Source organism: Phyllobates terribilis, unplaced genomic scaffold (genome assembly GCF_046119375.1).
Source record: "Phyllobates terribilis strain yellow unplaced genomic scaffold, ASM4611937v1 Scaffold_4__5_contigs__length_816908805, whole genome shotgun sequence".
NCBI lineage: Eukaryota > Metazoa > Chordata > Amphibia > Anura > Dendrobatidae > Phyllobates > Phyllobates terribilis.
In genome coordinates, this window is record NW_027362764.1 from 745798624 (window position 1) to 745822427 (window position 23804).

Genomic DNA, 23804 nt, shown 5'->3' on the forward strand with positions numbered 1-23804 from the left:
GTAGGCCCCCACGAAAGAGTGCTAATGAGCAGTGCTCTTACACTTGATTCACAATTTGCAGAAAATGGTATAATGGAATCATTCGTTAAAGAAACTAGCCAAATTAATATTAAATAGAAGCAAAAGTACATTTGTGTACTAGTGTCAGGTTATTTTTGCATGTACATGAACAGTGAGCCCCAAGAATCAATGTTACTAGTGGGCCTTTGCCAAACCAGTCCGACACTGGTCTCATTTAACATCATGAACACGATCAGACATAAATGTACAAATAATTATTTTATTCTTTTCTTGGTGAACAATATGAACTATTATAAAGTTTCACATTTTGGCCAGTATCAGTTTAAAAAACAAAAACAAAAAAAACTAAACAAAAGACAAAAAAAAAAAAAAAAACACATTTAAAAAAGAATAGAGAACCAAATGATTTATCAGATATGTAAAATATAAAATATGTAAAAACTTTAAACATTGGCATACAAATAAAAAAAAAACATAATTAATACAATAATATAAAAATACAGCATAGCCATTAGGCTTTTATTTAAAGCACGTCTGGCATTTATAATTGATGACCAAAGAGCCATCACTAAAATTAAAAAAAAAAAAAAAAGTTTATAAATAAAGTTGTAGTGTATTGCTAGAGCCGATTGGCCCACTTACTAGGAACTTTCCCAGAGGAAAAATAGAAAAGATCCTATAGTGTATGAGGCCTAGAAATCTTTCCAACTCCTTTCCGCCTTGACCACCCAGACATAAGCATGACCAGTGAGGTATATAGAACATAACACTGTCAGGCATATGCACAATTTAAAAAGTGCACAAAAATAGCCCTGCCCCGAAAAACGAGGAGAGACCTGGTTCAAAGGTTGTGTTTCATTTTCTCGAAAGTGTTCAACTATTTGGCATTGGTTAAGTGAAAATGAGCCACAATTAGTGTTTGTTCAAGTCCCAGCAGCAGTATTGCAATTCCCTTAAAGACATGAATTCATGTCCGTAATAATCCTAGAGAAATAATAAAAAAAAGTCTCTTAAGGCTTTTCAATAATTTCTGATAAGTTTGCAAACTATGGTGGTAATTGAGTATCATCATACGTCAAGCACCAAGTCGTATTGCTGTTCCTTCTTCCGCCTGCCGCATTTCGTGATCAGTGCCACGTACAAAGTCAATAGCATCACCCAGTAGCATGCGTAAAGTATTGCACCGATTATGAGAACTGTCTGTTCAGATTCTGCAAATGGCTTTTTAGTTTCCCTCCAGATGGTATAAACCACACCACCCAAAAGGATTGTAAACCAAACGGTTATAGGAATCAAGCCTATAAAGTTGACAACGATAGTTTTCCTTCCCGATGTGCCCCAACCTGCTTTGTTGATGGTCGCGATGGCAAACATCTTGGCAGGTAGTAAACTCGACATGTAAAGAACTGAGTAAAGAGACATAAAAACCATAACAATATTCCCTCGGAGAGCACTGGCAAAAGAGGACTTTATGAGCCCAACAAATTGGACAGTCAACAAAAAGAGCAAGATGTTCCACATGCGTCCCCGGTAGAAAAGTTGAATGACAGTGGCAATTAAAAAGAATGGGAAGAATCCGGTGATCACAGCTTCATAAGTCATCCATAGATGGTGTTTGTGGAACCACATGGAGTTGTATAACCATTCACGGAAGTAGGACTTGCTCCAACGTGTCTGCTGATTAAGCCACCTTAGATATTCGATAGGGGTTTCGGTAAGGCATTTGGATCGTGCTGTGTATTTGGTTGCATAGCCAAGACTTAAAACTCGGTTGGTTAGGTGTCTGTCATCTCCAAAGCTACACTGGGATCCTAAAAATTCTTGATTGTACCAATCTTCTAAGAATTCATGTAGCAGTGAGTTTCTGTACATCCCAAGAGGGCCACTTATGCACTGGACACAACCAAAGTAGGACTGGCAGGCTCTCTCGATGTTGAAGGCCATCCAGTATCTCACGCTACTTAGAAAGGAGATCCATGAGTCATATTTATTCAAAATCTGCATGGAAAACAATAAAAAGTAGTAAATTATGGTGAAACCAGATAAGGAATATACGTTGTGGGTTATATAAGGTTAGAAAATTATGGCTACTTTCCACCAAAAAACACATTTGTCGACAGGTTGTGTTTTGTATTGCAGCTCCAATTTTTTTGGAAGAAAGCAGCCATGTATTTTTTTTTATCCTGGACAACACTTTTGCGATTCATTTTCCAGTTTTGGATACATTCGTTTGACTTGTATCCAATATTAAAAACCATTGATTTTGAAATGGATGTAGGGTATAATTAGAAAATGCCTATAATACAAATCTAAAAATACACAAAGGCATTATACATCCGATCCAAATAAATGGGATTTAATAGAGAAATAATGACTCTGGATGAAAACGACATCAGACTAAATTATATGTGTGGGACAAAGGAACAATAGACCAGTGAGCAGAACATCAAAAGGAACATCTAAGGGTTTCTCCTCCATTGGCCATATTTTATCTTAATTGTAAAAGCACAACCGCTCGTCTAGCAGGGCTGAACTTCCTGCCGGTCCTCGAGATAATCATAAATTAGAATTTCAGCCCATGTTATCCAAGTGACTACAAGGAGTATTGCTTTCAAAGGGACAGAGCTAGCCAAAACCAGCAAGGAGCTCCTGGAAATGACAGGCTACACAGCCTGGCTGGGGTTACAGTCAGACATCTCTACAGGCAACAAACAACTGCGAGGCCTGATATTATTTAGGGCTGCTGGGTCTTGCATCATTTTGAAAAATTGACACCAATGTGATCTAGAATTTCCCTTGTCCTAATGAGTAGTTTAGAGCTCATGGGTCCTGGATCAAGCTTTATAACAGGACCACCCATCTATTATGAGTATTTATAGCATTAGTGACCCTTCTTTTTGCCCACGGGAACCAGGAAAGCTAGCCTCTCAGCAGAAATTGACTGTTCAAACCATTGGGGTGGCCAAATAGTTCAGTACACCCTCCCACCTACTCCCACATTTTCATCGTCTCCATCCTTCTCTGGCTCTACTAAGCCAAAGCTGTCAATCAAGGAAGAATGAACAGTCATTATCTGATGACAGACTCCCTTTAAAGTATTTTTGTCAACTCTAAAGAAATGTCCAGGAGGCCTAAAATAAGGGAAGACTCACCGGACAGAACAGTCAGTAAATCTTCTGGGCCCCAATGAACTTGCCTAAAATCTCCACTAAACAAGATATTTCGGGTGGTATTGGGAGGCAAGGAAGAGGGCATGGTGAGACAAGGGGAATAGGCACGAAGGAGGTTGGGTTTGGTAAAAGAGACAAGGTTACAGATAAAATTGACAGCTGAGCATTTCACGCAATGTAAAGGGATACCGCTCTGGGTTTTCTTAAGTTGGCAAGAATGGGATAAAGTTCCCAAAAGAGTCTTGGTGTCACTTTAAACTTTGCATCCTATATATTTACACCCTTAACTTGGGTTTAAAATCTTGTTTTTCCTCCTTATCAAACTCAACCTATCCTCAAATTACGGAGAATGTCTCACCATTATGAATTATTTCTTGAGGCATACAAGTACGGCATACATGGACAGAACATAGGGATCGTGGAGCATGTATGTAGGGGCTAAGTGATGGGGGCCATGGCTTTTATTCACCTGGGGCAAACATTATTTTGCTTCCAAAGCAACATATGCAAAGTATACCTTGCCAATGCAAAGTTGTGGCCATCTACCCTGGCACAAAGTAACTGGGTCACATGCCTTTTTGACCACCCTCCGTAGCTTTATTCTTGCCAGAAAACCTCTTTTACCTTATCCAGGGTAGTTAAATATAGGGCAAGGGTAGGAAACTGATTTTTTTTTTCACCCCTGGTTTGACCCTAGCCACTTTTTTTTTTTTTTTTAACATAAAAGACCATATTAATAAAAAGTTACCTGCACATCTCCCCCAACTCCTCCCACCATGTGGTCTTCTTCTAGAACTTTCACCATCTCAACAGATGAAGCTGGGTCAAGGACCGTATCGGAGTCGCACACCTAGTAAATACAAAAAAAAGACACAGGTAAGAAAACGATCAAAAATCTAAAAATAAAATAAAGAAGTATAAAAATGTTTTTATCTTTTACATTTTTTAGATTCTATTATTTAATCTGATTTTGTTTTTGTTTGTTCTAGTTTTGCTTTTTGTTTTTTTTGGCTCTTTCTTTTGCACGAGCGTCAGACCCAGAATATATGATACATGACACAGACACTTGGATGTCGCAGGTGCTGCGTTTTATGAGAACATCTCCGTGTTGGAGTGGAAGAAGAAGACAAAAAAACAAACTTTAACGTTGGCCTCTAAGCCTCGTTTCTATGATGGGATAACTCCGCTTTCAGCAACAGGCTCTTATTGTATCATTTTTATTACTGTCTCAGTGCTCAGGAAAAGAGAATATTTGCAGCTGTTCGGCACTGGCTGGAATGAACAGAAGATTATATCGGAATAAATAAGTGAACTTAGTCATGCCAAATCAGAGAAAAATACTCCATTTATTAAATTCATTGCACTTTTCAACCAATCAGCGGGGGCTTAGGAGAAGTGCCAAGGATGGCAGCACGGTGGCTCAGTGGTTAGCACTGTTGCTTTGCAGCGCTGCAGTCCTGGGTTTAAATCCCACCAAGGACAACATCTGCAAGGAGTTTGTCCCGTATTTGCGAAGGTTTCCTCTGGGTTCTCTGGTTTCCTCCAAAGACATACTGGTAGGGAATCTAGATTGTGAGCTCCAATGGGGACAATCGTGATAATACCTGAAAAGCACAGTGGCGCTATAGAAGCAACGTAAAATAAAAGGACTTGGAGTCTAAGGAAGGTCCAAACGCCACATAGGATGACAAAAGGCACTAATAATACAACGGTATTGTGACGTCTATTAAATACATTTTGCATTTTGGCCAAGGAACTTCAAGCTATGCCTCTGCCGATCAGATTCACATTCCAAGGTCAACCATGGTGACCCTCGAGCGGTGCATTCTTCTTGATCATCAAAGATGAAATCGTTAATTTTTTTGTATACAGATCCTTTGCAGATCTATGCATGTCTAAGGTTAGTGGCCACAAGCAAAAATAGTCTGATCGTGAACAAAACTGGAAGAAGCACCAAAAGGGATTTCGAAAGGACCATCTGGCTATCTAATGTGTATGGGGACCTAATGACTAGTGGCCTCCTCCATCTGGCTTGTCAATTTTCTATGCCCAAGCTTTTCGTTTTCACAGAAAATAAGCCACTGCCAGAGGAGCTTACTCCCCTTTTCCCACTAAGGTCTGAAGAGGAGAGCAAAGGTTCGGCCAACAGTTGGCCTCCTTTCCCAGGAAATCTCATTCTACCTGAATGCACAAAACGGTAGGAGATTTTTCAATAAAACTAATTGCAAAGTTTCTCCATTTCACGTGTATCATAAGGCATCAGAACATTCCTCGTCTATGGCTAGATATAAATATTTCCAGACCGTTTACTCCCCGCTCGCCCTAGGGGCTTTATCCATTTGCATCCTATAACTTACAATGGAGAAGACATGATTCTTTTTTTTTTGCTCAAAAAGTAAGAGATGATCAGCTGTTGAAGCAGAAAAAAAATCATCAACGAGAAACCTGCCTTACATTGAGAACCTCGTTTTCCTGGAAAAATGCCACTTAGACTGTTTTGGGATTAGAAAACTCACATATTTAACGTCAAACACTGAAAAAAAACTTTCACCAGATGTACGCTGTGTGCCGGGGCAGGGAGACCCTCCCTATTCAACAGGATCCTGGGGGATAACAGGACCCGCCTGACTCATAGTTAGGAGACAGTCAAATGGATTTGGAAGGTGATACATGCCGAGGGATTCGGGACTAACGACTTTCTCAAGAGAAAATATTTTCTCTTTCACCTTTGCCAAACAACCGAGCAAATCTACCGTAATATATGCACTCATGGTGGCTGCAGACGCTCTGCCGTCTGGGGCTTATGGGGTTAAAACGACTTGACCTCAACTTACATTACACGATCCTGCCAAAAATTCAGGTGTTGTGGAGTTAAAAGAGGCGAGTGTAGGCCATATGGAGAGCGGGAGAACATTCCCTACATGTGTTTCATCTTTTTTTTCTCTTTAATAATCAAACATAAGGACGGCTTTGTTGCAAACGTAGGAAAATATTTTTGGTGTATTTTGTAGAACTGAGTGTAAAAGTTTAGATTCGGCAAGGAAAATCACCAAGAAATGAAAAATTGAATAATAAATAAAAACATAAATAAAATATAAAATATTTTGAATGATTTTAAGGGGGTGATTTCAGCGCTTCCCAATTATGGGGAGGTGACGTTGGAACACATGACAGGTTTAGCGCACGGCCCTTTATAGGACTAATAAGAAATAAGCGCTAATGGAGAGGAGGTCCCATACCTGTCGGCCTTGCACCCGACTTGCCGATACGTGGATGCAACGTCAACTGCACCTCTCAAATCCCATTGCAAAAGTGAAAGGCGCCAGAGAAGCTCAAGTTTAAAGAACAAGGCTCTTTATCATTGGAAAATGTTCAGTTTGGCTAGTAATGACTGAGTGGGTGCATTTGTGCCCATTGGTTCAGTGGACTCAAAAATAATCTGTATCTACGCCTGTCCCATCTGTGGGCCAATCGATAAACCTATAAAGGGTAACACAATTTTTAATTCTTAACCTTAGGAATAGAGAGTGGTGCAAATCTATGGCTATCGGATGGGAACACTGAGAACCCACATTTCTTGACAGCATCCGCGGCTCTACTTTTGATTAGCCAGCTTGGCCGGCGGCAACAGAGTAGTGATGTGGACAGGGTCCGGTGAATCAATTTGCACCAACTCTGCTTAGGATCCTTAGTAGATGGAGAATCGGATCTTTACCTTAGGACCCGATTTGATATATCATTGAGGTAGAATAACAGAGACAAACCTCTGGGGCCCCAATGCTAAAGTTGTAAAAGGGTCGACTATCCCTACCATATATCATTTATTATATTGGTCTCTTCCTATGTGATAGAGGGTCTTTCTGGGTCCTTCAGGCACCAGGATCTTGGAGCAATTGCTATTTAATCACCCCCTATAGTTTCACACCTTCATTATAGAGCTCCCCCTAGTGTTTTTATAAGTGATAAATATTTAAAAATTGTACATTATTTTTCATATTTTCATATTTTTACATTATTTTTCAAATGTTAATATTTTTCGTAAAAATTAAAACCTTAATACTTTACATTTTTGCAATTTTTTTGGGCACTTTGCCATTAATTATACAATCATTTACTATTATTATTATTATTATTATTATGTCTATTACTGTTCATATTTCAATTTTCAAACTTTAGAATTTGGAGCCTATTGACAATTGGAAAAAAAAAGAGAAAAATAAATTTGGGGAAAATTTCAAAAAAAAAAAAAAAATTATTTTCCAATTTGAAAAATAAAAATTGTTTCCCAAAAAATATTATTCTTGAGATTGTCAGTGAGTAAAGGCTAAAAAGGTAAAGTAAGGTAAATTAAAGGGAAGGCTACTACAAGAGGTTCACATGATGATGCATTTCCCTCCTAATTGACATGGAATTTTTCGATGTGGCCATTAGGATATTAAAGATTAAGTGAGTATTATTTTAAACTTTCAGGCTAGATGGGGAACATTTTGGGTTGCTCCTTCTACGTGAGGGAATGTGCCCCTTCTAGTGTCATGGCTTTCTAGGAACACACGTAGTGGGGGATGGGGAGGGAGGATCGTGGTGGCACCATGTCAGGGATAACGTTATCCACTTTCATTTCACTTTACAGTGTTTTTTCGGCCTCTTTTTATACAGGGCAGAGGGCGGCTTTCACGGAGCACGGTTTGTTTTAAATAGTCTGAATGGTTCACTGTGCTGGCGAGGGCCTGGCGTATCCTGTAACACTCGACACCGATTGCACAAAAGGTCCTTTATTTTTGGACATATTTGTGTTGGCGACCATGCAAGGACTTATTACCCTACCTGTACATAATCCACGCTCCGGCCCAGAGCTTTGAAGGCGGTGTACATCACTTCGCGTTTTCCTCCCCATTTTTGCATGATGCACACGTATCTGTTGGTAAGAACCAGCTGAGTGACTTGCTGTATGCTCTCCTTGTGCGACTCTTCCGTTTCTCCTGGACCTTTTTCGTGGAAGTTATTTTTCCAGACATAAGTGGCACTTCGATCGTTCCCCATAATGTCGCTAAATATATCCATCATGTAGAGGTCATCTTCAGAGTTACCATCGATGACCATGATGACCTTCATCCCCGGGTAGGTCAACCGTTTCACAGACAGTAAACATTTCCGTAAGTAGTCAGGGTCCTCTTGATATGCAGCAATACATAGGGCAACTGATTTATTCAGTTTGATAGGGGTTTCAAGAGATCTCTTCATCTTCCTGTGCTCCAGGTAGGCGAAGAGGCTTTGGATGAGGAGATGCAGCGCTAATATGGCACCGTAGAGTCCAAAAGAAAAGTAGTAGTTGTCCGTTTGGATAAACTGATACCCAACAATGTAAGCAGCTGTAATTCCAAGTAAGAGGGACACTCCGAAGAGGGTAGTTCCGATTATTCTTAGGATACATATAAATCGTTCACAATGCATCTGAAAATTCCAAAAAAAAAAAATAGAACTTGTTAATTACACATCTGGAATATTACATCCAATTGTCCTTAAGGAGGATTAGTCACCACCTCTGACACGTCTGTTTCAGTAATTACTCGTAATCCCCATGAAAAAAAAAAATAAGATTCTGGAACAACTTTTTCTCATAACTCTACGTTGCGTCTAAATTGGCAACTGGGCACTGCCATTTCTCCTTCTGAAACAAGTCTAAAACTGTCAGCACTGATTGGACAGTGTAATAGCATGCAGGGACACACCCAGTTGTCAAATTAGGCATACATTTTGTAGTACAAAAAACAAGGGAATGGCACAACACAAAGATATAAGGAAACATGTTCCAGAATTGTTATTTTATAGGGAACACCAACATGTTGGGACAGATGCCAAGAAGTCACGAATTTCAGCCCTGTTGAATAACATTGATAACTAGAAATGAGCGAACCTGAACTTTTGGAATTCATACCGGACAGTGAGTGTCTGGTGTTAAACGCAGAACATAGACTTTTCCCGGAGGTCCGTTGTAGAGTTCAAAGTTCCATGGGAACGAGAGAGAGAGAAAATTTTCCACCTCAAAAGTTCAGGTCCCCATTAGTGATGAGCGGGCATGCTCGTTACTCAAGATTTATGAGCATGCTCGGGTGTTTTCCGAGTATCTTCCGTGTTCAAGATTTGTGTTATGTTTGAGTCACTCCGTGCGCATGATTTGCGACTGTTTGACAGCTTTAATACATGTGAAGAATGCCTGTTTCTTAGGCATTCCTCACATGTATTAAAGCTGTCAAACAGTCACAAATCATCCGCATGGAGTGACTCAAACATAACACCCGAGCACGCCAAACATACTCGGAAAACACCCGAGCATGCTCACCGAAAGGGTTAACAGAACATACTCGCTCATCATTAGTACCCATTCTTTTCAATGGGGTTTAGGTTCTGATTCAAGTCTGGGTAAAGTTCTGGTACCTGAACCGAACTTTGGAATAAAGTTCAGGTAGGGTATGAACACCTGAATTTCCACAGGTCCACTCATTCCTATTGATAACAAGACACGGTGGCTTCTGAAACAAATTGAGTTATTCATCAACATTTATCATCGATACTAATCTGCGTGTATAAACTCATGGAGTGTACATTGATTATAAGGAGAGATGAGTGAACCCCAACTTACAAGTTCGGGGTTCATACCGGACAGTTAGTGTCCGACGCTAAATGCTGAACACAGACTTCTCCTGGAAATCCGTTGCAATTTTTCAGAGTTCCGGGAGAAGTTAATTGCAGAGAGAGAGAATTTCCAGCTCAAAAGTCCGGGTCCTCATTGTTTTCAATGAGGTTCAGGTTCTGGGTCAAGTTCGGGTACAGTTCTGGTGCCCGAACCGAACTTTGGAATAAAGATCGGGTCCTGTAACAGAGTCCAAACTTCCACAGGTCCCCTTATTCCTAATTATAAGCACATTTTTCTAGAAGGCCGAATTTCTGGACAGATCTTAAGAAATTAATGACCTATACTTATGAGAGGTCATCAATATATTATCTGTGGCGGTCCCACATCCGGAACCCCTCCCAGATGAGCTGTTACCAGCACAAACAGTGTAAAAATCACAGTGCATGGAGCCAGAAGAGCACAGCTCCATCAACCATGTAGTGGCCGCTCTCGGGTACTGCAACTCTGCTCTCATTGAAGTCAATCTGATCTCTGATACACTGCGGGCTTCTGGCGGCCGCGGCTCCAGGGTATGTCAGGTGCCGGACCAATGTGGTATTGATGACCTCTCCGAGGGATAGGTCATCGATATCAGTCCAGGAAAACTCCTTTAAGAAATAAGTTGGCCAGTCACTAGAAATATTGACCAGGACAATGAGAAAAGCAATTTCTTGTATTTCATAAAAGCTACATAGATAAATTAATTCAGCAATACAATGTGTAAATTATCATTCTATACCAACATATTGCACCCACCAACGTTGCCATTTATTGCCCATATAGTACTGTCATCCAATGCTCAAATTATTATTTAGTGTCCAAATAATACACAATAAAATACTTAAATAATACCGCCACTCTTAAGAAGAAGACAGAGATTTAGTAACTGCACAGTTCTATTGTTTGGCACTCCACACTGTGAAACGATACAATAATAATATACCATACACCATACAATAATACATCATACAATGCCTAAATAATACCGCCATACAGTTCGATACAAAGTAGATACAATGCCTAAATAATACCGCCATACAGTTTGATACAAAGTAGATACAATTCCTAAATAATACCGCCATACAGTTCGATCCAGTAACTACCCAGTTACCTCTATTGTTGGGCACACTGTATGGTGACACCCTACAATAGTAATATACAATACACCACACAATAATACCCAATACAATTCTTAAATAATACCGCCACATAGTTCACTATAAAGCAGAAAACAGAGATTTAGTAACTGCACAGTTCTATTGTTTGGCACTCCATGCCGTGACACCATACAATAGTAATATACCATACACCATACAATAATACATCATACATTGCCTAAATAATACCGCAACATAGTTCAATACAAAGTAGAGGAGATGCAGTAAATATCCAGTTTTCCCTATTATACACCATACATTATAACATAACACATGACAATGCCTAAATAATACCGCCATATAGTTCAGCGCAAAGTGGAAGGCAGAGATTTGGTAACGGCACAGTTTTCTCTATGACTGGGCACTCCGAGCAGTGACATTGTCCCTACGTGTCTGGAGCATGGCCGGTGGGTGACGCTGTGACAGATTTCTGCATTGGGGCCGTTACACCTCTGCTTGTTACTTATCTATTTGACTTTGCTTTAGAAATAAGCCTGCTCTAGCCTTCAGTACGTGGCCATTATAGCTGTTAATATTGGGTGTAGCCTCTTTGTAGACGAGTTGGAGGGGTGTTGACCTAACGGCACAGATCTTGTAGGTAATTCTTTCCACCAAGAAGCCGGGGACAGCCCAGATTACGGGTTTAGGTGGCAGATTGTTTATATTCATGGCTGAAGATTGAGGTCCTGGGAACGTTACGATAAGCCGCCTCTGGCCTTCCTTCCCTTTGTATTTTATCAGCCAGCAGAGCATGCTCTGATTTCTCTCCCCTCACATCATCTCTTGGCTTCAGCTGGATTTTTTTGGAACACCACCCTGTGACATCATGCAACTTGCAAATTCTGTCTTTCCTGTACAGCTAGAACCAGCCCAAACATTACTTAGATGCCGGCCGACTCCACTGTTACAACGTCCATCGTAAGGATTAGACTCGACTTAAGACGTCTTCCTTCAGCTCCAGGCACATGCTGAAGTCGTTTATATGCAGGAAGGAAGAAACGTCAATGCAAATTGAATAACTAGTCACGCTGCTCTGATTGGAAGAATTCGGAATTTTCCTTGATTAAATTTTCTAGTTCTATTATAAAATTAACTCTCGATAAGCAAAATAATCCTCGTTTCTGTTATTGAAGTTTCTCATGGACTTCAAGTTTCATCAATCTACTAATGGGGGGGCCCAATAATTTAAACAATTGCCCAGAAATGTTTGATATGACTTCCGTCACTGCTCAAATGATTGCTGCCTCTACGGATGACCTCTGTAAGAACATGAGCCAATACCAATGTTGATGTGAGTGAATTACTTCTATGGGGTAGAAAGGATTTGGCACAATTAAATTTGACATGTCGGATCCACATACATGTTGCATCGTTGGCCAATCTCCTCAATATCGTCAAATTCCCAATGTGTAAGGTCAGCAACATGCATCAGAAAGTTGTGTAATTTCACTACTAGGCTTCTCTATGGTTTGTATTGTCTTAGTAGGGGTTGGATTTCTGCATTGTCTTCTTGAGTTAAGGAGATGTAGATTGGCCAAACCTTGGTGGCACCAGTCGATCATCTAAGGTGGACAACATGTCTGTTCATGTTGAGTTTTTAACATCCCCCATCATTTGTTCTATAGGGAGAGGTGTCTTAAGTAAGGTTTATTGTCCTCTCCACATTGACAACATGTACATGCTTGGCCAAATCAAGTATGCATTTATATGGGTGGCTCGTTAGAAATTGTTTTGGGCATGTTACATCGTTGGCCAATCTCCTCAATATCCCCAATGTGTATGGTCAACATCAGACGTAAATGTACAATATTTCAGTAGGGCTTGGATTTATGATTCAGCTCACATAAGTTCTGCATTTTCTCATTGAGCTAAGGAGACGTGGGTTTGCCAAACCTTGGTGGCACCAGTTGATCATCTAAGGTGGACGACATGTCTGTTCATCCAATGTTGGGGGAAAAAAAGCATAGGGCATGTTAAGTTTTTAACATCCCCCATCATCTGTTCTATAGGAGGAGGTGTCTGAGAAAGGTTTTTTCTCTTCTTCTCATTGACCACATGTGTACGCTTGGCCAAACTGAGTATACATTTGTATGGGTGGCTCGTTAGAAATAGCTTTGAGAAGAATGAGTTTTGGTTGATATTAGAGCTGAGCAAAAAGATTTGTAGTCCATGGCTGCTGGACCAGAATGCTCTTCTGAGTAGTAAGTACCTGTGATGTAATTCGTATGTCGTTCCGCAACATGGGTCTACTAATCGGAAGAGGCACTGAGGATGCTTATGTCTGAGGAGATTCGAAGGGCTCTGGTCCTTTTGAAGTGGCCACTGGAATAGGAACAAGAACAAGAATTTGACACTTCTTGAAAATGTATGGCCACCATTAATAAAACGTTACGTGCCTCATTGTTAACTAAAAAATTCAGCTTCTGGCAAATTCAGCTTTGCTACTTCTTCATGACCACTATGAGTGGATGATGATATCTCCAGGACTGAAGAAAGTATAACTGTATCTACTAGACTTTCTTTCACAAGGCGTTAAGCGAGCCATCATAAACGCTCAATGCCACCAATTACCTACTTGGGACGAGGAGGCTTGTAGGACATTGCAAGGACATAAGTTTTTAGACTTTATGAAGCAATATGTTGCAGCACCTTCATGAAGAACATTACAGAAATCTTCCTTAAGACTGAGAAGAAGGAACCGTACACATATAACTTGGTCTGTACCCGAAGCCAGGATATTTAAAAGCCTCACTGTGTTACTGGAATGTGACGAATTTACCTCAAGTAGCACATGTTTTTTTCACCCAAAAAAAAAGACTGTACTTTCATAGAAGATGACAAAATAGCCTTTCAGGACAAACTGTAACCCTGGGAAAAAGAACGGAGTGGTAACAAGACCAGCCCCTGTTATGGAAAGTGCCTAGTGTATATGAAAGGTAGGATTATAGTAAACATTAGCAGTGGGCAGGGTCATTCATCAAAGACTCCGATGTGCCACATGCTAATATAATGTAATTACCATCGGGGCTGGGGCATGTTGTGTTATGAAACACAGTCTCTAGTCAGACCGCATTTGTGTGAAAAGAGAACAAACTGAGTTCACTTGTCCTCATAGATATCGTAATGATTGATAACATTTAAAGGGGTTGAACATGATTAGAAAAAACATGGCTGCTTTTTTTTCCCAAAACAGCGCCATACTTGTCTAAAGGTTATTTGTGGTATTGCAGCTCAGCCTCATTTACTTCAATGGAGCTGAGCTGTAATATCAGGCCATCAACAGGGATGGCACTGTTTTTAGAATAAGTCTGCTATGTTTTTCAATAATTGGATTGAACGTGGTACTATATAGCTTTTTAACCTGTTATCTAAACCCCATCAGGTGACATGATATATGATGCCTTAAAGTGGACCTGTCTCTTGTTCAAAAAATTGATTTAAATGCCTTGTAAAAGTCCCTAAGCCACCCTAATTTTGAAGCTCTTTTCAGTTTTGTGCTGCGTCGCTCCATTGCAGAGATATTCACATTTGTTTCTTCTGGCGCACATTATGTGAAATCTCTGCTTGTAATTCAACTGGGCGTTTCTTCGCAGTCTTCTCTGCGCTTTTAACCCTCTAACACGCTGCCAATCACAGCTCAGAAGCTGATCTAGCATTTTCAGACACTGCTGAGCTGTGATTGACAGCTTCTGGGAGAGAGGTGAAAGCACACGCCCCCAGAGAAGACTGTGAGGAAACACCAATTTGGACTGCAAAGCAGAAATTTCACATATTGCACTCCAAGAGAAACTAATGTGAATATCTCTGCAATAAAGTGAGGCAGAGCAAAATGGAAAAGAGAGGCAAAATCAGAGGAGCTCGGGGATTTTTGCAAGCTATTTAAATCAATTTTTCAAGCAAGCGACAGCTTCAATTAATAAAAATGTCATTAAGTTGTTTTGTAATAGAATTTTTACCAATATGGTCCCCACTACCAAGGAGGCTGTCATACTTTCTCAGGCTCCTAAATAGCAATTAGACCTTATAATATGTATCTTTAGGTAATTTGCAATTGCGGAGTCTGTAAAAGTTTAGGTGACAACCCCCAACGGGGCAGTAATTGAGGTGTAATATTTACCCAAATCAAAGAAAAAGTTGACAGGGTTCAGACAATTACCTCATGACTGTACTAACGACCAGTCACCCACAGGATGGTTATGGAAAAACATCAGTGAATTGATGCTGCCACCAACCTCGCGAAGAACAAACTCATAAAATGTGAAGTTCTCGCCGCCAACTCGGCAATTAACCTCTATTCATTAAAGTTAAATAAACCCAGATTGTCATTGAAAAAACATTCTGATTGCAATAGACCATTTGTAAAAATAATATTTCAGAAATTTTATAAATTTAATAGACTCAGGACTACTCATGTTATTAATTAATACTACATGTCTACATAGAGGGCCAAGTTAGAAATAATAAGATAAAAGCTTTGTGAAGGGTTGACATCTCACTAGGACTGGTTCACTTCACAACAAGACTGTCTGTACTCTAGAAAGACCTAGACCTTGGAAGACCAAGGACATTCATGCCACCGAGATAGCCCTTTGGGAATGGCACATGGAGGGGTCAGTCCAGCTCAGGTTGTCTCCTTCCTGGATATGGAAAGATAAGGTTAAAATATATTAATATGTGAGGGTAAGCTTGGGAGCAGTGGGTATAGAAGGGTAGATTGGAAGAAATTGGGTTGGAATAGTAAGCTTGCAAAAAAATGGGTATGGAAGAGTAATATTGGAAAAAAATAGTTATGGAAGGGCAAGCTTGAAAGAAGTGGGTATAGAAGAGTAAGCTTCAAAGTGATGGGTATGGAAGGATAAACTTAGAAGAAATGGGTATGGAACAGTATGCTTGGAAGGATTGGGTATGGAGTGGAAATCATGGAAGAGATGGGTATGGGAAAAAAAGCTTGGAAGGAATGGCTATGGAAGAGAAAGCTTAGAAGGAATGTTTATGTTAAGGTAAAGTTGGAAGGATTGGGTATGTTATGGAACGCTTGGAAGGAATGGGCATAGAAGGGTTAGTTTTGAAGGAATTGGTATGGAATAGTAAGCTTGGAAGTAGTGGGAAAAGAAGAGTAAGTAAGCTCGGAAGTAATTGGTATGGAATAGTTAGCCTGGAAGTAGTTGGAAATGGAAGGTTGGAGGGAATAGGTATGGAGAGGTAAACTTGGAAGGAATAGGAATAGAAGAGTACACATGGAAGGATTGGGCATGTTATGGAAAGCTGGGCAGGAATAGTTATGGAAGAGTATGCTTGGATGGAATGGGTACAGAGGGAAAGCTTGGTAGGAATGAGTATGGAAGGGAAAGCTTACAAGGAATGGGCATGGAAGGGAAAGCTTAGAAGGAATGGGTATGGAAGGGAAAGCTTAGAAGGAATGGGTATGGAAAGGAAAGCTTGGAAGGAATGGGTATGGAAGGGAAAGCTTAGAAGGAATGGGTATGGAAAGGAAAGCTTGGAAGGAATAAGTATGGAAAGGAAAGCTTGCAAGGAATGAATATGGAAGTGAAAGCTTAGAAGGAATGTTTATGGTGAGCTAGGCTTGGAAGGATTGGGTATATCATGGAAATCTTGGAAAGAATGGGTATGGAAGAGTAAGCTTAGAAAGAATGGGTACAGAGAGATAAGTCTGAAAGAAATGATTATGGAATGGCTTGCTTATAAGAACTGGGTATAGAAGAGTAAGCTTGTAAGTAAAAAGCCAGTAGGACAAGCTAAAGTGGCGAGTACATATTACTATGCACAAATATCTAGAGAGGGTTATTTTGACTTGTAATGGAGCTTCCACTTTTCTATTTATACCAAGTTTGTTTTAACTTCTCCCCCAAACCTGTACATATATCCATGAAGAGCTAAAAAGTTATTTTTTTGTTTCCTTAGTGTAAAACAATGCTGCGCTGTCTCAAGTGAAAGAGGTTAAGCGATAATCCTTGTAGAGCGTAAACTCATAAAATGAATAGGAAGGGATGGATTAATATAAAGAATGTAGACTTTACTTGATTACCCACCCGAGCCTGTGTGGCTGGATACATGCACAATCTCGATGTGGAAAATTATATCATGTCTGCAGTGGTCCCAAAGATCTTTCGCCTGCCAAGTGTTATAGAGGCATGGAATTATGGAATTAGGATTAAAATTGACAGGCTTGGGAATGAAAAAGGAACTGCCCAGTTGAGACGAGCAAAAAATAAAAGAAAACATTGTGGACATGTCTTATCAAGTAATCAATGAGTGTGTCCAAAGCCAACTCTGATTAATGGTCTAAGGTCCATCTATTTCTCCTATAAGGGTTTAGATGAGGTCTAGGGAATAGGAATCCTTAATTTCCATATATTTAATATTTGCTGACTCAAAGTCACTCCATGTCCTCATTCTCTTATGGTGCAAGTCAGTTGGAGAAGATCAATCAGACCCAAATATGGTCATCCATGGACTTTCCAAAAATGTGTACACACACGACAACCACTTAGTAGCCACATATAAACACATATAGCACTGGCACCTCCTGACCGAGTATTGTGAAACAAGTCTCAGTCCAAACAAAAAGGTTTAGTAATGAAGTCATGTGAGCTATTTTAAGAGTGTGATTTGTTGATATTTGCTTGCTATATGAGAATACTAGTGATGAGCGAATCTGCCGAAATTTGAATTCTGCAGTTCACTCGAATCTACTAGATATGTTTTGAATGTGCATTCATTACATTATTATGCTCTGAAACAAGAAACAAATTTTACTCACCCAGCTTTCACCTCTCCCATCATGCAGCCCTGCTCTCGACCGGTCATCTTCTGCAATCTGGTAATCAGTGGGCCATCTTCGGTTTATTACAGCCTAGCCTAGCATTTTTGCTGTCTTGCGTAGCCCGGAGTCTTCAACACCTCCTGCAGCTGACTAAGCGACGACGTTATGAGATAGTAATGGGCCACTCAATGCTGGAAATTCCAAAGTTGCCAGAAGACGCCAAAGATGCCAAGCACTGGATAAAGCCAAAGATGGCACAGTGAAGACCACACCAGTGACTGGGCCAATGGACGTAGGTGAAGGCCGGGTCAGTGTTATTATTATTATTATTATTTTTCATCACCTTCCTGGACTAACTTGTCCACAGCCAGACAGAGAATCTGATTGTTTTATAAAATTGAAGGTGAATTTGATATGCCTCGAAGAGATTCACTCAACTCTACAGAATACGTTGCCATTGGCCATACGAAGGCAATGACTTTTGTGGTTTGCTGTGACATGAACTTTAATGGTCTCCACGGACAAGTAAAAGTTTTTCCTGGGTCAATGAGGTGACGAGGAGGACGTGACAGTCAAGAGGTGTTAGACATATGGCTGCTGTCTCACTCATCAACTGCTAAACACATGTTTCATTGTTGGCTTTGACTGCTGTAAACCTTTCAACACATGTTGAGATATTTCATGGTGGTAACCCCAAAAAGTAGCATAAAATAGGAAAAGCGTCCATATGGGACATCTATCTCAGCGCTCTGATATATCCGCTCATAGATGTATTCCCTTACTCATTTATATGTGGCAGAACTATAATAGTGTGAGTGCACGCAGTGATACAATGATGAATGTCCCATATCACAAACTCAACTCTACAGCGCTGACAAACTCAACTCTGCTGCATCTAAAATTGTGGGAATACAATGTGATAGCATAACCTTCTGTCCTTCATATTATAAAGTTGTCTTCTTAATATGTAATAAAATAATTGGTTGCATGGGAAAATTATAGAAAATGTCATTGTGGGCTGTTTAATAAGTTTCCCATTGCTGAAAAATGCAAAACATTTCCTTTTCCAAAATAAAAAAAAAAGGCATTAAAAACTGATATACGTGGAAGAAGCTACTATAAACTCCCCCTGGAACGAAGCAGACCACCCTTGAATTGTAATTCCCCAAATGACCACTAGGGGAGTGAGCTGGATATTGTGGTTTGGCAAAAATATAATTGTATGAGAACTGAAGGTCACTAAATATAGAAAGTGACTGTCTACACAATATAAAATGTGTCATCATGGCCGTAACGTGACCATGTCCTATTAACTACGTGCAAGTAATGGTGGCAGACGAATACTAGGAGCAGCATCTCTCCACTAAATTCTTAAAATTAAAACTTAAATTCAGAGAAATTATTATCTATAAGGTTTGGGAAAGAAGGTTAATTAAATAGCAATGTCCTTCAATGTGTACTCTGGGCTTTAATAATGTGCAATTAAAAAAAAATTATTATATATATGTATAAATATACAGGGTGGGCCATTTATATGGATACACCTAAATTAAATGGGAATGGTTGGTGAACTTCCTGTTTGTGGCACATTAGTATATGGGAGGGGGGAAACTTTTCCAGATGGGTGGTGACCATGGCGGCCATTTTGAAGTCGGCCATTTTGGATCCAACTTTATTTTTTTCAATGGGAAGAGGGTTATGTGACACATCAAACTTGAAAAAAATAAAGTTGGATCCAAAATGGCTGACTTCAAAATGGCCACCATGGTCACCACCCATCAGGGAAAAGTTTTCCCCCTCCCATATACTAATGTGCCACAAATAGGAAGTTGATATCACCAATCAGTCCCATTTAATTTAGGTGTATCCATATAAATGGCCCACCCTGTATGTATATATATATATATATATATATATATATATATATATATATATATATATATACATTATTTTTATTATTTGATGCAGCAGAACTGAATATAGTATTTGGGCTGTCTGATAGCATAATAGATAAAAAGATAGATGATAGATAGGATATGAGATGGATATATAGATATACAGATAGATAAATAAATAGCTGATAGATCGATACATGATAAATATGAGATACATAGATAATAGATAAATAACAGATAAGATAGATATGAGATACATAGATATGAGATGAGATAGATGATAGATAGTGGATACGTAGAAAAATTTATATGAAGTACATATATATAAAATGGTTACATGGATGGACTGATATGGAGAAGACAAAAAATAGATTTGAGATAATTAGATGATGGATAGATAAAAATATAGATCTGAGATAAATAGATAAAAATAAAAAAAATAGATACAGTATGAGATAGATTAGATCGATAGAGAGAATATATTTCACTTTCTTGCACTATGATTTGTAGATGCTACATCACTATGATGGATGGAGATAGATAATAGATAGATAGATAATAGATAGATGATAGTCTGCTGCTTGCATTACTGTGCCCCATAGATGTACATGACTACTCTCTTGGCTGCAGACTATAGAAGGAATTGAGCCAATCCTGTTCTATTCATAGCCAAGTTACAGATAACAGAAGTGATCCTGACGCCTTCATATCATAGGAAAAAGTCCTACAAATGCCTAATGGAAAATGTCTGTCCAGATAAGAGCTTCCTCCCTGAGTCCTCCCCTCACTAGGATGAAGGCCCAGCCATCTCTGAGCTGTCACCACTATAGGGGGCCTCTCCATGCCCCTCTATTATCTCTCCCTTCAGCTGCAAACTTATAAAGGACAGGGAACCCCCGGCCTATAACCCTCCATCCAATCCCAAGGAGGAAGACTATTGCGTCACTTAGGGAAGTCTACACCCCCCTGACGTCAAAGGTATTCCCCCACATGGATCACATGGATCAGGGAGTACAAGAGGCAACTTCATTGCTTGCTATGCAGGAGCTGAGCCAAGTCTCATACACTGGGCTCTGTGTACACTGTATTTCATGGTTAAATGGCCCAACTCACTGCTGAGCTGTACAAACAGTGAGGAGCATACTGCTGACTGCACATAACCATGCACTTATAGAGGACAGCCTTAGGTGACACTCCAGGTCCATCACATTGGATGGGCTCTGACTCCATGTTCCTGGCTGCTCATCACATGGCTTTTCTCATAGAGCTTAATATCCTCATTATTGCAGCTTCCAGCAAAGTCCTGGTTCTGAGCCCAAGCAGGGAGGGATCATCCATGTGGTTTTATAATACAGTATGGCTATCTAAGATGCTGAGCATTTGCCAGTAACCTCACCCTGGTTCTACATTAAATTGTCTTTTTTTTATTTCAATGGGTACAAGTACAACTTCTGCCACGTTTCAGTGCAAAATCTGCAGAATTAAGACATTCTGGATGAGATGAAAGAATGTCTCCAACTTTTCAAGCCATGTGCTACAAAGTCCTGGAAAGCATGACAATGAACTGCTGCAACATCTGCAAAATCCAGGGATGCTTCACACAATATGCCCCAACACAGCAAAGTCTGTGCAACAGTTCATTCGTGAGTGATACAATGTATCCACCAGTTAGTTCACACATGCACAATATCAGGTATTCTAGGCTCATGCAAAACACAATGTAACCTATGATGTTTCCAACAACTCAAACATGCTTGGTACAATGTTTCCAAGAGCTTATCCTTCCTTCTTACTTGCAGACTAAGGACATTTCTAATATTACACCCACTGTGTCAGCTAAGAAGCTTGATACAATCTATTTTAGTAATTACAATGAGTTCTCCCAACAGCTCATCCTTCTTTACTACAACATATGCTTAATATTTCACTCCATGTCAGGGAGAAGCTGTCTAAGAAACTTCAAACAACCTATGTTAGCAACCAGGTCTCCAACAACCCATCCTTCTCTTATACAATGTAGCCTATTTTCAATATTTCATCATTTGTGATGGAGAGGATGTCTAAGAAGCTTGATACAATCTATGTTAGAAATTGCAATGAGGTCTACAACACATCATCCTTTCCCCCTTCATTGATACAATGTATTCTTTGCACAACAAACCTATTACCAATATTTTACCCCATCTGATAGAGAACATGATACAATCTATGTTGGCATTTGCAATTATGTATCCAACAGCCCATCCTAGTTTGATACAATATATTCTCACTTCTTACATTGATATGCAGAGCTGCTGAGGTGTGAAGTGGCTGCTGCCAATCCATATCCCCCCTCCTTCCCCTGACAAAGCCCACCCTGCATTTGTAATTCATTGCAAATAGAGGTGTCTGTGTCACATCATCCTAACATTACCCTTTTGTCACTGACACCCCCTTCCCCATGCTTAGACAAGACCCTGGCACGTACAACTCTGTCCCCGCAGGCTATAAGTGGCCCAATCTGAGCCCCTTCCTCCTCCTCCTCCTCCTCTTCATCCACTTCCCAGAGTACAATGAATGGATGTATTTTACCAATGCGTATGTGCCCCCTTCCAAAGTATCATTTCCCACCTATATTTACAAATACACAGGTTTATTTACAAATACAGTGGATACATTCTATATCAATACATTTATTGAAGCCTTGGAGCTCAGCAGCAGTTTCAACCATTCATTCGAAACTTTCCTAAAACAAAACAAAACAAAACAAAAAACTTTAAAAGTTTGCAAAAGTTTTACCTTGAGAATGCCAGGGTCTCCTGAGCTGCAGTCTGATGTGGGGTCTTCAGTTTCCAATACTGAGGTAATATTAAAGAGATCAGCTTTGGTCAGCAATGATGAGGCAGGCAAACCACTTGGAGCAAGTAAGTGGTAATAATAAAATGTATAAAAAAATATATATAAAAATGTTTCCAATTTTGTAAAAAAAAAAAAAAAAAAGAAAAGGAAAAAATAGTCTATCTAGACTAAGTAGAAAAGCAGTGTCTTATTCTTTGTCATTGCCCAGTGCTGTGGAGGCAGAGGCTGGCAGTGCACATACAAGTGGGCAATCCAGATGTGCTGTACCATCAGTGTGAGCCTTACACACTACTCTGGAGTCCTCTTTAAGCAAATGTCTCTCCTTGTAATTTTTTCCAGACGTTTTGACGTTTTTTTTTTATTATTTTCACCCCCCCCTCTTCTCTCTTTCTCTCTTTTTCTCCTCTGTCGGCTTTTTCTTCCTCCTTCCTTCAAGTTAAGGGGGTCTTTAAAACCAGTTCAAATGCTGCTGGTGATCCTGTCTTTAATAGGGGCGGAGGGACCAGGGGATAAGGAGGTGGGGACTTCTTGCCTTGTGAAGGAGTAAAAAAAAAAAAAAAAAGTCGCTCATTCAAAGATTTTCTTGGCTGAACAAAAAAAAAACCCAGAACCCTCCACACTCAATTCAATTAGCATAATTACAACCATTTGCAAAATCAGACAAATACATATATATTGTCACCCCCTGATTTCCTCTAAAAACTTCTTCCAAAACTTTTTTATTTAACTAAAAAAAAAACTTTTGAGAATTTTTTTTCTACCAATGAGATTTCATTCTATTTCTTAATAATTAATATTAATATTAATTATACACAATGAGCTTGATGTATCATTGTATTTCACTTCCACATGTGAAGGGGTTAAACTCCAAGACATTCACTTTCTCTTATGGGATTTTTTTTTTTGTGTGTGGAAGTTTGTAGGGGATGTATAGAGGCAGCAATGTGTGCTTTGCTTTCTTTTTTTTTTCTTTAATTGCCGATTTCCAAGAAATAATGCCCCCCTGGACAGTGGCAAAGTTTATAAAATCAGATTTAACTCCTCTCTGGAGGGCTGTTATTTCTAGGATTGAATGTCATTCATTGCAAGGGTCGCGATGTAGAAGTGGCCGCTAGATGGCGCTGTTGAGAAGATAATGGAGCCGATATTACATATTCCGTGGCTGCAGGCTGCACATAGCTCCACTGTATGTCAGGGTGGGAGACTCATTCATGCAGATGACCTGCTGGGAACGTGGGATCCATCCTGGGCTTACTGTCCAGTATC

General features: G+C 39.7%; 1 protein-coding gene across 2 annotated transcripts; it reads right to left on the reverse strand.

The window, feature by feature from the left end:
* Positions 1-282: 282 nt before the first annotated feature.
* On the reverse strand, positions 283-23036 carry HAS2 (hyaluronan synthase 2). Of its 2 annotated transcripts, none has more exons than XM_073676794.1 (4): positions 22479-23036; positions 8016-8642; positions 3940-4041; positions 283-2019 (listed from the first exon to the last, which is right to left on the reverse strand). In XM_073676794.1, the coding sequence occupies exons 2-4, from the start codon at positions 8640-8642 to the stop codon at positions 1090-1092; spliced, it is 1659 nt and encodes a 552-aa protein (XP_073532895.1). In that variant the 5' UTR covers positions 22479-23036; the 3' UTR covers positions 283-1089. The 2 variants fall into 2 exon arrangements, with proteins under 2 accessions (XP_073532895.1, XP_073532896.1); XM_073676795.1 differs by lacking the exon at positions 22479-23036 and adding an exon at positions 11903-11985.
* Positions 23037-23804: the final 768 nt, after the last annotated feature.

What these genes read in the sequence shown, in the direction of transcription:
- HAS2 (XM_073676794.1), bottom strand. Translation starts at nt 8,642, where the DNA reads ATGCATTGTGAACGATTTATATGTATCCTAAGAATAATCGGAACTACC. An exon ending in GGAGCGTGGATTATGTACAG is followed by an intron (nt 4,042 to 8,015) that starts GTAGGGTAATAA and finishes TGTATTTACTAG; the next exon opens with GTGTGCGACTCCGATACGGT. An exon ending in GAGTTGGGGGAGATGTGCAG is followed by an intron (nt 2,020 to 3,939) that starts GTAACTTTTTAT and finishes TTTTCCATGCAG; the next exon opens with ATTTTGAATAAATATGACTC.